Here is a 16079-nt window from a genome sequence, read left to right on the forward strand (position 1 = left end):
TGTACAATTAGATTCTTCCTATTGTGATGTATCCAGTCAGAGAGGTGTATCACGGTTGCACCTCTCTGACTGACTCATGCCCGTCCTCCTCGGGCTAATATGAGTACCGTGAACAGTTCTGTGGCATCGCAGGTCTCCAGACGACTCTGCGATTTGGTATGCCACAGTTCCGTAGACGTCTGGTCAGATTGTGTGCGTGTGTGTAAGGATTGAGAGGGAGATAAGCCTCCTGGCTGCTCTGTGTGCAGACTCTCCTAAACCACACAGCTTTGGCTGGAGTCCTCTCTGTCTCAGTCTGCACCGAGTATCACGTTCCTTCCCCAACTCTTTGCCCTTGGTTATTTGGTAACAAGGGCCAGATTAGTTGCATGTTTTCATTGCAGCAGATGTTATTAATCGAGCAGCTACCCGTTTGTTAAGCAGCCAAGCATGTTTTCCAGTGTTCGTCTGACCTCGCAAGCCTGCTGCTGCGCATTGCGGCTTTGTGTAGTAACTCGTCGGTTTTGTCAACGTAAAATGTAATCCAAATGATTGAAAAGAATAAATGCAGCAAAGCATTTAAAGATGTATTCTTTGGCTCGAGGATGTGTTCCCCACAGTGAGAGTGGCACCTTGCCTTTTTCCTGTGAGCAACCTTTATTCAGTACAATATAACCGTGCAGATCTTTACAGTATTATTCATGTTTCGGAGCACTTTTTTATTTTTCAGCAATTCACATGTGGATTAATGTGGAGTATTTGTAATGGCATTACTTCATCTTGTCCTTTAGTCAGCTAAGGCTCAAGATTTGTTGCACTTTTTATGACGGGTTGATCAATAATAGGTTGGATAGATGGCCGACATCTGTCTTTTTTCAAGAAAGGAAGGAAATAAACAATCCTCACAAGTGGCATGCTGTAAAAGGTGTGGGTGTGTGCGTGCGTGTGTGGGCGGGAGGATGGGATGTTGATGGTGTCACTGCACTGGCTGGAGGGAGGAGATGCCTGTTGTTAATGGATGAAGGGATTTCTCCAGGGAGAGGGCAAGTGGCGGAACAGTCTGGTAAAGCAGCGCTAATGGGAGGGTGGGGTGGAGTGCAAGTCTGGCGGAGAAGTACCAACTGGTGATTGATAGTTTTATTTCCTAAAGTATTACACACCATCTGTGTGTGCGTTTTATATTAAATTATAGTATTTAGGAGTTAAAATTTCAAATCAGTCTGCATGTAGCCTGTAATTTTTTTTTTTTTTTTTTTTCTCTTCGCATTTACATTGTGGTTGAAAATTAGCCTTTTATTAGATTATAAAGATGTACGCCAGGGGCGGCACGGTGGTGTAGTGGTTAGCGCTGTCGCCTCACAGCAAGAAGGTCCGGGTTCGAGCCCCGTGACCGGTGAGGGCCTTTCTGTGTGGAGTTTGCATGTTCTCCCCGTGTCCGCGTGGGTTTCCTCCGGGTGCTCCGGTTTCCCCCACAGTCCAAAGACATGCAGGTTAGGTTAACTGGTGGCTCTAAATTGAGCGTAGGTGTGAATGTGAGTGTGAATGGTTGTCTGTGTCTATGTGTCAGCCCTGTGATGACCTGGCGACTTGTCCAGGGTGTACCCCGCCTTTCGCCCGTAGTCAGCTGGGATGGGCTCCAGCTCGCCTGCGACCCTGTAGAACAGGATAAAGCGGCTAGAGATAATGAGATGAGATGAGATGTATGCCATTCAAGACCTGCACGTTAACCATCATATTTGATTGTAATAAGGTACAGACGCCACAAAGTAAACTCTGCCGAGATTAGTCATGTCTCAACAGATAAAAAATTTTTTTAAAAAGTGTTTATTTTTAAAACTTCCCCTAACCAAATAAGTATCGGTGTTATTTTGTTAGCCGCTTTTTAAGACTGAAGATTCGCTCCGGAGTTGAAGTGTTTTCTCTCATGCTATCCCACAGGCCTTGTGGTCTCTCTCTTTCTCTCATAGCGACTGGTTCTGGACTTTTCCACTGAGACTTGCCTTTGAAGATCCCTCTGTTGCTGTTTTTCTAAGTCAGCAGGAATAGTGAAGTGCTTGTGGAAATGTCAGGTCTTCAGGCTTTTCCTTGGGCTCTTGTGGGAATAGGAGTCTCTCGGTTTTGTATCTGGACTTCATTTGAGCTGTCTGTCAAACCGTTTAGACTCCTGCAGCTGAGCCGGCCCGTGCCCAAAGCAGCATCACTGGGTTTGTGTGTGAACCAGGCTGCTTAGGCACTTCCTCCTCTAATCCCTGGACAAAGTCAAATAAATATCTGTCTCCTTCAGTATGAGGCGTCTGCCCACGAGCCGCTCCGCCTGCTCACTTTTAGTCAGGAGCATTTAGATAATTTGACCTAACAAGCATCTCTCGTGTCACAGACTCGCCTACAAATTTGTTTTTTCACAGTCACCGTATCTGATTCAGTCTTCACTTTCTCAGCTAATTCCTTGAACAACACCCGACACTACCAGGCCCTCATCCCCCACTCCATCCCACCCCCCAGCAAGCACTGCTTCAGCTTTAACCACGGGCTCCGACCCCTGCCCGCCTCTCCCTCTGAGGCCGCTAATGGTTTATTTTGTGTCAAACCAGGTTTCATTTTGACCCACTGGCAAGTGAAGGATCCAAGAGATTTTTTTTTTTTTTTGGTGGTTGTTGTTTTAAGAATGGTCTGGACAGTCCTCTATTCTTCACCATTACCTTACAGCTGCTTACCTTGGATGAATGACCTCATGTATTTACACTGAGTGCCGGCGCATGTTTGTCACTGCTTTCAAATAAAGGGTCGGGAGAGATGGACTGCGTTTATGACACTTCAGGGACTATCAGGACCATGGTGGAGGCAGTGGGCTGCCACTATTTACATTTTCATTTGCCAGCTGTTGGGGACTGGCTTCCCTTGGTGGTCAACTGGTTGCTTGCTGTACCTGAACAAGAGGCCCTTGAATAAAGAGAAGGGCACTGGGGGAGCTTGTTCCTTGTCCATAAATCCCACGGTAGATGACCTCATATTAGAAAGGGTCAGATTTAAGTTGGCCGATTCACAGAACCTTGATGGACTTCACGGGTGTGGACATGCTACAGCTTTCACATCAATATCGTGTTAAGTGGCTTTGAAAGGAAAGTGTGTTGCTGATAGATTTTGACATGGTTAGTACTGTTAAGTGAGATGGCTTGGACAAAACTCTCAAGTCCGCTAGGTGGTAAATCCTCTCCGTTAGTGTTTTCTGATTCTGTTTTTTGGATTAAACCTAAGCTGCAGGGATTTTAGTCCTGTTCCAGCACTCCAGTTTGAACCACATGTGGAAGCAGGCAAATAATATGTGCAACATAGAGGAACCAAAGAACCAAAAATGGGAAACATTTGCTTTAGTTATGTGCGTGTGAAAATTTTGTAGTGTGTGTACTTGGTACATATTGAGGATTGGAATAGGCTTTTTTTTTTTTTACCAACAGAGCGGAGACATTTTTGGGAAGCAAGGATGTTTTGGCTGGTCCTCACTTCTTCAAAGGGCTGTTTTAGGGTTAAGACTTGGCTTTAGGGTTCAGGTTAAAATTGGGTTGGGGTTGGGATCAGAGTTGGGCATTTAGCTGGGACGGGTAGGGTAAGGGGCTCGGGAACACATTATGTTCACGAATACCCCTTTTCGACCAGTAGGGAATGGGTTCTGTTCTTGTTGGTGCACCATATTTTGAACCACTCGGAGCATTTCAACCAAAAATAAATTGGCTCAGAACCTGACAAGTTGGTTCCCAGCTGGAACCAAAATCTAGCTGGTTTTTCCAGCGCTAACAGTGACATCCGTGGTCATGTCCTTGGCTTGGAGAGGAAGTAGAGCGCAGCAATGGAGAATGCAACAAAAAGGATACGTCTTCAGAAAAAGGAAAAAAAAGGACCGAAAACAAATACCCACAACAGTAGAATAAAGCCTCACAGGTATCAGTGTGCTCTGCCATCTTGCTACTACCGTTTATTCCTGTTGTCCATGGATTAAAGTTTTCCGTCGTGTGACGGATTTCCGCCAACTGAACTCTCCCAAGGCCAAATGTGAGGTCGGTGCTGATCCGAGGAGAATTAAAATGACGGGTGGTTGGGTAGAGATTGGGTTATAACACTGATGTGTTGCAACACTATCAGCAGGGTTTATTTAACTTTTTTGTTTTTGAGCCATGCTTTGTGTCGTTCATTTCCTATGTTTGATCATGTTTAAACGTTCGCTGTCTACGGTGCGGCATTAAAAAAACATGCGCTGTCAAAATTGGCAAAATACATTCCCATGTGCTTGGCGTGCTTGTGTCTGACCATTTCTGTTTTGTATTAAATTAAATCTTGCCAAAATGACTTAGTTCAAACTTGGACATATAGAAATAGAGCATGTTAAAAAAAAAACAACGAAAAAATAAACCCCAGAAAGCCCGCTCCTCTGCTTCAGCCAGACTTGAAGACCCGACGGTGCAATGCTTGCAGACTGTCAGAAGTAATTAGACCTAAATTTATAGCTAACAAATCAGCAGACGCCCCAACAATTATTATTTTCGTTAGGCCAATGTGTAAGGTATGTTAGAACCGTGCCTTATAGCCTACGTTATATCACAATTTAAAGGACGTTTGAGGAGTTGGAGGCTGCGAGGGCAATGATGTTCCGACATGCGCTAAACTTTATTCCCTGAAAATCATACACCAGCGTTCAATGCCCCAAACAGTCAAAATGTCTAGAAGACTACGGTTAAATAATAATCATAGCCTAAGTTAAATGACGTCAAAACGTCTGTTTCTGACCTGTGAAATGATGGAGGAAAATGAGAACGAACGCAAAGTAGATAGCAGCCAACTTCACGCGATCTTTTAGGGAACTTAACACTCGTGTTGGCCACAATATTTCTCTGAATAAAATCTTGAATTGTTTTTGAAGTCGTATTCAACACAAAGTAAGGTCAAACCCCAATTTTAATTGAAGCGAAGATCCAAACTTTTTTCTATATTGACGTCGAGCATAGAGCAGCATGTCATTCTGCTTTCGGTTTCGGCAGCATGGATGCGCTTTACATGAAAGAAGGCACTGATCGATAAAGGTGTAAAAAAAAAAAAAAAACAAGTGGAGGTGGGCTTGGCTGGACGAAATAGGTGAAAACAGAAAGCCATTTAGTTCATGGTGCAAAAAACTAAACATTCCAGGCGCTTGCATTTGTGTGGTTTGCCACAAAAAAATAATATACGGAAGCAATGGAAAGAAAGTGCTGTCGCGCCATCAACTGGAAGCCAGCCACAAGGCCAATGTAAGGGGTCTTCAGCACACCTCTTCTTTACCAGGAGCAAGTCTCACCTCAACGGAGGTCAGTCCATCTATGGCTGATCGTGTCTGTGCACAGAAAATACGTGTCTGTGCTTTTATCTCAAAAACGAACAATGGTGAAGAATCATTCAACAATAAATTGAATATATTAATCCATTAATTAATTGATGATAAAGTTATCAGTTCTAAGTTAACCATTCTCAGAATTTCATTGAAATCCACCCATCCCATCCCCCCCCCCCCGTAAATTTTCACTCAAATAATTTTTTTTTTTGCTTTAATCCATGGTTGTGTATTCTGCAACACCCTCCGTTCATGACGCATCCTTGATTTACAATGGTTCCGCTCAAAACTGGTGAAAATGTGGGCCAGTTCACGAACTGGTACCAAGGTTCAAAGAATCCTGAGGGGAACCAGTTCAAGAACCTGTTCCCTGTTGGTTGAGAAGGGGTACGAGTGTCCCCACAAACATGGATGTACACGAGTGAGTGAGTGAGTGGGTGGGTGGAGGGAGGGGCAATCACTCCTACCCATTTTCCTTTTTTTGCATGAGATTTCATTCACACGTTAACCTGAGCAGGTTTCTCTCTCTGGATCCAGTCTGAATGACCGGCAAAGCTGCAGGGGGATTAGTGCTCAAGACAGACACTGGACATGGTGCACAGTGAATGTCATCACCATCAGTTAGCTAATTTTCCAGCCCTAATTCCTGGACTACTACTTTTATTCCACTTGGCTCGGCACTGCATGCGTACGTGTTTAGTGAATTCTTGTTTTCCCCTCAGGTGTAGGTTGGAGTAAGCGTCATAAAACCCTGATGACAACAAATACATTGGATGCCATGTTTTAAATGATTAGCAAATATACAAGTTTAAAGGTACTGACTGCAAAGTCATCTGAAATTTTTACATTTTTAAATTTTTTTATTGTGCATGATATTTTCCGGGCGGCACGGTGGTGTAGTGGTTAGCGCTGTCGCCTCACAGCAAGAAGGTCCGGGTTCGAGCCCCGTGGCCGGCGAGGGCCTTTCTGTGTGGAGTTTGCATGTTCTCCCCGTGTCCGCGTGGGTTTCCTCCGGGTGCTCCGGTTTCCCCCACAGTCCAAAGACATGCAGGTTAGGTTAACTGGTGACTCTAAATTGACCGTAGGTGTGAATGTGAGTGTGAATGGTTGTCTGTGTCTGTGTGTCAGCCCTGTGATGACCTGGCGACTTGTCCAGGGTGTACCCCGCCTTTCACCCGTAGTCAGCTGGGATAGGCTCCAGCTTGCCTGCGACCCTGTAGGACAGGATAAAGCGGCTAGAGATAATGAGATGATATTTTCCTATGTCCTGCAAGAACAATATCATGCGGACGAGATGTGATCATTTTGATGTGCTGAGGGTTGCTTTCCTCCATTTTGTGACTGAATATCCTATCTCTTGAGGTAAATAGTACGACCCTACGGAAACAGCCGAACATGAGGAGCTTGAATTAATTAGCATAACTGTGGAACTGCGTCACGCCAAGATGGCGACACGCAGAAAACATTCCCCGTGTCTGAAATCACTCCCTACTCACTATATAGGGCACTATATAGCGAGGACGCCATTTTGTAGTGCTGTCTGAAACCTTAGTATTATTTACATCCTATATAGTGCACTCAAAGTATCCTACAATGCATCACAAAAAGTAGTATACAACCGATGGTCACTAACCAAGCAATGTATCCCATCATGCATTGCGGTCGCACTGAACGAAATCAAATTAAAAGTCTCAAATTTGATTTAATAAAAGGCAGCGGCAAAGAAGAAAGTATTCAGCCTTGATTTAAAAGAACTGAAAGATGCAGGTACTTTGTATTGATTAATGTGGGAAATACGCTCAGTATAATATGGATTTATCACAAAAATGCATGCATGTATTTATTATTTTGAAAACCCACCAGCCGACTGATCTGGCACGTTTTAATTGTGCAACAGTAATGACGTAAATACCAGCGCGACGGACCAGTGTCCGAAAGCGTTTTTTCATTTTACCAATGAGCTCACTGTATAGTCCTCTATATACTAGTTCCCTATATATGGAGCAGTGAACGAGTGAGCGATTTCGGACACAGGGATTGCGACTCTGCATCGACCTCGGAGAGTTTTGAGTCACGGGGTTGTAATTTGTGGTTGACATTCACAAATAGAGCTGTGAAACAAACGACGAGTATATCTTTTCTCTGTTACTGCTTTTGTGTTATCATTTCTCTTTCTGTAAGATCAGAGCATTCGGTGTGTATACCTTCACACTCGGACTCGCCAATCCAAGACAAGTGCTGCAAATTCTTCATCAGATTCCACACCTGTTGCATCCTTCATTCGATTCCAGCGGTCGATCTGTCCCTTCACGAAAATTCTTGCAGACAACCTTTTGGCTTCCATCACTTTTCTGGCGCTCTTTCTAGATGACTCACCTTCATGTTTTTCTTTTCCGCTGGTGGGAGAGTGGAGTCTGGTGTGTTTGCCCATGCTGATTTGTTTTGGTTAAAAGTAGGACAAGGTTCGAGGACCGAGTTAGATTTTAGTGACATTTAGGGTAAAAAAAAAAAATCAATTTGTGATATATGGACTGAAAATGTATCAGTATAGGGTCAAATTTTCTCAGGAATCTGAAAATGACATCATTTATGCAAAATCTTTAATAGTTGATTGGGTCGATTGACTTCATCATTCAATGGTCATGACAATACTTGAAAAATTGGTAAAAACGGATGTGAAATTTTGTCGTAAAAAAAAAAACTGGATCTCATTTCAGAAAAGATTTTAGACCAAAATAATGTAAACTGGTTGTAGTCCATATAAAAGGGTATAATTGATTAAATTTTGGTAACTCTACATTCAAAATTGAATGAATGCAAGTTTTTTTTTTTTTTTTTTTACAAGAGTGTGTATTTTTTTTCACGAACTGAAAATTGATAGGGGTAGGGTTAGTAAAAGTACTAATTTTACTTATCTGGTGTTAGAATTAACTTATGTATTGGGTACTGTCTTATTCCCAACAAAATTACAAAGAGATTGATGTATAATACATGCAGGTTTATCATTATATAAACTCAACAGGAAGAATGAAAAGCCAAATCCTTACCCAGAAGCTCAAAATTCCTAAAAATTTTGTCACATGACGTTCGTTGATGAAACTGGCTGGTATGACATCATTACTTGCTGCAGCCACTGAAACTGATACTTATTTAAAAGAACACAACATAAACTCTTATTCTAAGGTTAATAGATAGCAAGTTTATCACGATTTTGCAAACTGCAACAGGATTAATGTGGATGTTCAAAATATTTTGTCACCAAAAATAGGTCATTTTCGCCTACTTTTTAGTAAAAATCATGCAAAAAGTCAAGTAAGGGCTGATCATACAGCTTTTTAGGTGTTATATTCTGAAACTACAGCATTTTTTCTATAAGGAAAACACAACATTGCATATAGGGCCTTTATTTATTCAACAATATTTTTTTCACACCGATATCACAAAAATCTAACTCAAATGGCTCTTTTCCACTACCCTTTTTCAGCTCACTTCAGCTCACTTCAGCCCGACACGGCTCGCGTTTCGACTATCTAACGCTACGTTCACACTGCAAGGCTTAATGCTCAATTCCGATTTTTTTTGTGGAAATCGATTTTTTTGTGAGGTCGTTCACATTAACAAATATATGCGACTTGTATGTGATCCTCAGTATGAACGAAAAGCGACCTAAAAGTGTTCCGCATGCGCACTGCAGGATACGACGACGTCACGCACAGTGAGCATGGCCAGTGTTTACGGAAGTAAAACCGCCCGGTTGCGGTATGACTCATCCAATCTAGCTTGAATAGCTGCATCCCCCCAAATGGAAATCAGCTCCCTAACCTCTGCGTCCTTCCACTGAGAAGATTCAGAACCTTCACAGCCCGAAGCGTCCCTCGCATTGATGTCATGCGCAGGGGCGCAGATACGTTTTTTGAACTGGGGGGGGGACAAAAAACTGGCGGGGACAAAGCTGCCAGCAAACCAACCCCAACCCCGATATGCCTGTCAAACTTGTTGTTAGTAACCATAGCAACCAAGCTCGAGCTCGCAACCTGTGCAGTCTGCGCAGCTCAACCAACCGAATATCAGTCTTTGTTTTGTTTTATGTGAGTTGTTGCAACTATATGTATACACTGCTGTGCACCTCAATAAACCGAATGGTAATTAGTCTTTTGATTTTTCCGTGAGGTTTGCCTTATGCAAAGAAAGACAGCATAGGCGTTTTTTCCTCCCTATAAGTGGGGGGGACCGAACGAGGTGAATTTAAATATGACTCGTCCCACCCTCTATCTGCGCCCGTGATTATGCGCCATGTTGTTGTAACTTTTTTGAGAGACCCGCCGCCTACTTCAGCGCAGAATAGTGACGTTTGTGGCTTGTTGATGACGTGTAAGTCGGATGAATGCGACCTGGCGGTTCAGACTGAAGTCACATATGAAAAGAGCGGATAGGAATCGGAATTAGCACCACATATCCAAACGGCCTGGGTCGGATTTGAAAAAATTGGATCTGTGTTGTTCATATTGTCAATAAAAGATCGGATACAGGTCACATATGGGCGAAAAGATCGGATTTGAGTCACTTCAACCTGCAGTGTGAACGTAGCGTAAGAACAGCACGACTCCGCTCGCTTCAGCCCTGCTCAGCACCCAAAACTCGCACGGTTTTGGAGTGGGGCTGAAGCGAGCCAAACCGAGCTGAGTGAGGCTAGGGGCGTGAGCAGACACTCCCCTGTGCACTGATTGGTGAGGAGGCGTGTCCTCACATGCCCACACGCCCCGCAAGCACGCTGGGATCTGTAAACACCGAAGAAGGAGAATTACGAATTACAAGAATTTCTGAAGCCTTATGCGCCTCGCCTCATCTATACGCTCTTGCCAGTATTTGTTGGCGTTGTCGGTGACAACAAGCCACAGCACCAAGACCAGCAACACTAACGACTCCATGTCCTCCATGTTTATTGTTTACTATCCGGGTCGTGAGACTACCGCTTAAAAGATCACTGATGTCACTGTTTGCGCCGCCTAACGACATCACCTGACATCCACCCACTTTTGCTAACTCCACCCAATGTGTCCACCCACTTCCAGCCAGCACGGTTCAGCGCGGTTGTAGTCGAAATGCAACTCCAACAGCCCCGCTCAGCTCGACTCAGCCCAACTCCGCACGGCACGACTCGGCACGACTCAGCCGCGTTGGTAGTGGAAAAGCGGCAAAAGTTTCAACCTTGTTGTAGGTCAAACGCCCCACGGTGGTCATATGATATTGTTGTTCGCTTGCTTCAGCAATCTCCGGAATCATAAAACGCGAGATGCTTTTTATCTCGGCAAAACTTTTACACAGAGGATACACGGTGTGTTCAGCATCACAGCTCCTCAATTTCAACTCAGATCAACACAAAACGTCTCGAAACTCCAACAGCAATAGAACTAGAATATTTTTGCCCAGAATTCAACTTTGCAGTCAGACCCTTTTAATATTCCCCACTTTTATTACACATGAAGTAATTGTGCTTATTGAAAGTTAAATCATCAGTTTAACTGTAGAAATAGATCATGGAAAATTTTCAGTTTCAAATTTTTTCCCCCCATGTGACATTTTCTTTGCTAGTCTCCGTTATACCCAAAGTTGTATATCTGTTGTGGTTAAATTTTTAGCCCGAATTTAACAGGAAAATACAAACAGTACAACTGCTTGAAATATTCTTTACTTTTAAAAACACCATCTTGTGGTTCTTGTGGTCCCTTTGATTGTGTGCCTCAGTTGTCACTAATGAATGGTGGTCCTTTCTTTTACATAAACCAAACTCCAAACTGTTTCTCATTCGAAATGAACCGTCACAAATCATCCTTTACTGTATACTAAGCTCCATTCCATTAAGCCGTGTAAACATTAAAACGCTACAGATCTCTTGTTGTGGTTTTCATCTCGTTCTCTTTCTCTCTGATTTGAACTCGGCCCTCTTAGCGATTTTGTTTATTCTCCTCGTGTATTTCCGTATCTCTGTTTGAGCCCAAAATGTTGCTTCCCTATGCCGGCGCTCTTATTCGTTACAGATCTGTAAAATGAGGTTTACGTTTACCTTATTGGAGTGCTTGACCAAAATCGGATGGGCTTTGGACACAGCTTGGTGGACCGCACCATCAGAGTCCTCAACCAGTCGTTATCCATCTGTTTCTGCAGTGTTTTGGAACTCATTCCATCCCCCTGGCTTTAAGGAGACTAATTAGAGTGATTTTTTTTTTTTTTTTTTAAAGGACACAAGCCCATCCTGCCATTTAGCCTAGTGCTCACCCCCATCCCATCACCTCTGTCCTGACCAGACCATAGAGCAGCTGTCTGGACCTCTGATTAGCCTGGGCTAAAGTGGACACTCAGGATAATAATTGGATAAGGTTTTCAAGCGGTATAATTCAGGTTTGCACCCTTTCGTCCACTCCCCCTTTTCCTTTTGCCCTCTCATCTGTCTTCAGGTCTTTTGTCTGAGGTCTGTGTTTGAGAAACGGAGCCTCTCATCCTATTATTCTGTCGTTGGAGTGTCTGCCAGGGATGGGTGAGTGAGGACTAGAATCAGAAATCAGCAGTGGATTTGGACGTCACTCATCAGCTCAATGTGGGGCGGCTTTGTCAAATTTCTTCATGCTATTCCGCAGTTTGATAGCGCAGAAGATCTAAAACAAATAATTTTGTATGTGTATCAAGGTCTTGAATTGAACTACGACTTTTTTTTTTTTTAAATCAAAAATCTATTTTTGCATGTGGGCTATTGAGAAATGATGATAAATTAAAAGGCATTATTTTTTCATTTTCAAGGAACCATCACGTTTCTATCAGAGAAAATCTGTAGCACACTCACCACAAGTATCTTCGATTATTTTGCTAATAATTCTCAGCCTGACTACGTTAAAAATTCTGAGACTACGATGAAATTTAGAATTAACTATTGGAAACACTTTTTTCTGGTGTTTAGATATATTTTTATAAACAGTATCAGTTTTAATCCTATGTTTGTCTCACTATGTTGTATATCACTTATTTTATTCATTTTATAATGTACACTACCGTTCAAAAGTTTGGGGTCACTTTGAAATGTCCTTATTTTTGAAAGCAAAGCACTGTTCTTTTCAATGAAGATCACTTTAAACTAATCAGAAATCCACTCTATACATTGCTAATGTGGTAAATGACTATTCTAGCTGCAGATGTCTGGTTTTTGGTGCAGTATCTCCATAGGTGTATAGAGGCCTAGTCTGGTTACCACCAGACCATATCACAAGTGAAATATGGTCTGGAATCCGCCTATTGAATTTCTCGTAGGGGAGGTGTGGTTTACAATTGTCAACGGCCGTTTATTGGACGTTGCGAATGTCTATCATTTGGCGTATACGTAGCCCATGGCCAATCATGGCAGTTGTACCCGGTGACGTAGTTAGAGCGACGAAGAGGCGAAGAAAGACTGAAACGCCAAACGCTGTTCTTTTTTTAAAACAAACTTTCGCTCTAAACTATTCAGAACAGTGTCCAAAGCTTGATCGAAAGTTTGGTTCGTATCGCTCGCCGCCATGTTAAATGTGATCAGTAAACAGTCCCAAATAAACTACAAGCTTCCGTTTGTCGAGTAGTACGCGTCACCGTCTTTCCACCCCTACCCACTCTCTGATTGGCTCCCTAACTCAAGCGAGCCTTTAGACCATAGTTCCCATGCTGTCTTTTCAGATCGGAACGATTGTGCAAAGCAGCATGGGATTTCCCAGGCTAATAGAGGCCCATTTCCAGCAACTCTCACTCCAGTGTTCTAATGGTACAATGTGTTTGCTCATTGCCTCAGAAGGCTAATGGATGATTAGAAAACCCTTGTACAATCATGTTAGCACAGCTGAAAACAGTTGAGCTCTTTAGAGAAGCTATAAAACTGACCTTCCTTTCAGCAGATTGACTTTCTGGAGCATCACATTTGTGGGGTCGATTAAATGCTCAAAATGGCCAGAAAAATGTCTTGACTAGATTTTCTATTCATTTTACAACTTATGGTGGGAAATAAAAGTGTGGCTTTTCATGGAAAACACAAAATTGTCTGGGTGACCCCAAACTTTTAAACGGTAGTGTAGATATAGATTATTAGCATAAGTTTATACACCTGTCCAATGGAAACCAGCGTCAGCTGAGTGGCTCTTGTGTTTAATAAAGCTAGCTAGCGTGGTCTAAAGAAACCAAAACAGGCTATTGGCGTAAACGCAGATGGTATGACCGAAAATGTTAAAAAGGAATCCTTTTGGCAGCATGTAAAAATGACATTTGTCAGCTATGCACACGAAAGCGAATGTACGTCTGGCCCAGGTGCAGTGGAGCGATGCAGCTCAACTTGCATCTGTTGCCTTCTTTGCGTTATCGTAAAAATCTCAGTTTCTCAAGAGCAGTCAGCATGTGATCTTGTAAATGTGAAATGAAATTGAATGTTACACCTGGCGCTATGTACATTTTATATTGTTTAGTAAAAATTTTACACCCCTATTTTCTCTTTACCCAAAGTACTTTTTGTGTTTTGAATATACCAGAGCTCCTCCATATTGCATGCAGTGTGCTGCATGCTGGTATCTGTCAGTAAGCCAGCTGTAGACACGGTGAGACGTCTTCCTCTGATCTGGGCTTCTCAAGTGGACACCAGGACTGTACAGGTCCCGTCTAACCCCATGTCTCCCCAAACCGTGTCTTAAATGGGCCACCAGGAGAGGCCCTGATCTTCCCTCGCCTCTAGCCAAACGATCCTGTGCTGTTGTGCGAGCCTAAAGCCGAAGGCTGCTTAAGCCTCCCTCGCTGCTCTCAGCTCTGTTGACAAGGCATTGAGAGGAAGAGGGAAGTGTCTCTTGGAGGCTGATGGAGTCGACGCTGAGCTCTTCTTAATCACCTCTGCTGTTCAGCATGCACTGCCTTTGGTGTACCTGACAATGCGCTTGTTCCAATCTCTTAACCCTGCCAGGGTTCAGCCTTCTTTTGCCACCAAATCTTCAGGAATTATTCTTTGGCGGCACCCGTGATTGACAAGAGAGGAGCTTATGTGTAATTTTGCAAAGCGCTTCCACTGTTCAACACTCAATATGTTCAGGCTTGTTGGCAGGTTTGCCGTCCGCTGAAACAAAAACAGCCCGAAGTGCCTGACTTTGAGTGCTGTCAGACAGCACAGGAAACCCTGACCTCATTAAGAAGTGGAAGCGATCTTCTCATCTCTCACTAAAGTTCTCTTCACTCCGTAAGCTCGAGTTAATATGTATCTTCTTTCGCTTAAATCATTTTCTTTGTCTTATTTCTTGATGTATTTATTTGGCTCTTCATGTTTCATATTGTTACACACATTCACTGTGAACACCAAATTTTACAGCTAGGTTAGAATGTGCGATTTTATGAATCCTTTCCATCTCACAGAAATATATCAGTAACTTTTTCTTGCACCGAGGATATGTTGGGACGTTTCTGGTCTGGGGCCACTACCAGCCTCTGAGATGCTTCTTTCCTTCATCAGCTAAAGCCTAAGAGATCTGTGGATCTGTGTCTTACATCACATGACTCACTGAAACGGGTTCCCACTTTGAACCTGAAGGAATTTTATGATGCAAGTAAAAACGTCAAGTCTGTAAACAGTTTGATTTGAGAAGCATGTCAGTTAAATGACTGGTTTATGTCCTCTTTTAGACAAAGACACTCAGCCACACCATATGAGTTTCAGGCACAGTTTGGTTGACCTCCTCTTAAAACTTTTTATCACTCTTATCTGTGATGGGCAACGAACAAATGTTGCAATTGAAACAAGGTTTTTGTGCTTTTTTTTATTACTAATCTTAACATGATATTGTGTAAGTAATGTTTTTATTTTTATTTTTTCCATGCTGTTTTTCCCAGCTATGCATGCCGTTGTATTCCCTAAGCTCTTGTTTGTCAGGCTGGACCACCCTTGCTTTGTGTGCAAATCTGTGTATTTGTTGTCCTGAGTCGAGGTTTGGTGACTACGGGGGGCTAAAAAAGGTTGTGCACTTTTGAGATTTAGCAGGAATTCTTTGGGGATCACTTTTTTTTTTTCAGATGTCACTCCCAGTCCCCTTTGGAAAGGGAAGGGTTGGAAGAGAAAGATGGGATCCTTGCACAGCGAGAGCAATGTGATACCTCGACCTGTTCGCCTCTACATGTATGTTCATGTCGCGCTCTCTCTCTCTCTCTCTCTCTCTCTCTCTCTCTCTCTCTCTCTAGAATAATGCGGATCAGGTAGCGTTTCAAGTGGGAGGGGGTCTGTCTGCACTGGAACAGATTCTGCAGGTAGTCACGGCCGCCTCCTCTCCCACAGCCATCCCACGCATTCCACTTAAGTGAGTACTAGCTCTTGCAAAGTCTCTCTCTCTCTCGCACACATTTTTAAATGTCCATTTTCTGTTTCAGCCTTTATGTCCTTCCTAAAGCTTAATGTTTGTTATTACACTGCAACAAAATGGCCTTTCAAAAATAAAAGATTTAAAACGAAGCATATTTGCTTGAATCAGGTGAAAAAAATCTGCCAGTGGAACTAGTCAAATTTGACTTGGTAAGATTTCTTAAAGTAAGATGAAAAATCTAACCTGTTTTTAGATGAAATAATTCCAAAATAAGATTGGGGAACTTATTATGCGAGATCTGATTAACTCAAAATAATCAAAATAGTTCTTATAACAAGATCGTACTTCTCACATTTAGCCATTCAAGTCATTTTTATTTATTTCATTTTAAGGGTATTTCACTT

The 16079-nt window shown here is 42.8% G+C and overlaps 1 protein-coding gene across 5 annotated transcripts in view; it reads left to right on the forward strand.

The window, feature by feature from the left end:
• scaper (S-phase cyclin A-associated protein in the ER) overlaps window positions 1-16079 on the forward strand; it is a 186493-nt gene that overhangs the window by 122261 nt on the left and 48153 nt on the right. For all 5 annotated transcript variants that reach the window (XM_060914836.1, XM_060914837.1, XM_060914840.1 and 2 more), the window contains one exon: window positions 15557-15672. In XM_060914836.1, coding sequence (XP_060770819.1) covers window positions 15557-15672 — 116 coding nt within the window. The remainder of the gene's footprint in view (window positions 1-15556; window positions 15673-16079) is intronic.

This window comes from Neoarius graeffei, chromosome 2 (assembly GCF_027579695.1).
Source record: "Neoarius graeffei isolate fNeoGra1 chromosome 2, fNeoGra1.pri, whole genome shotgun sequence".
Lineage (NCBI taxonomy): Eukaryota > Metazoa > Chordata > Actinopteri > Siluriformes > Ariidae > Neoarius > Neoarius graeffei.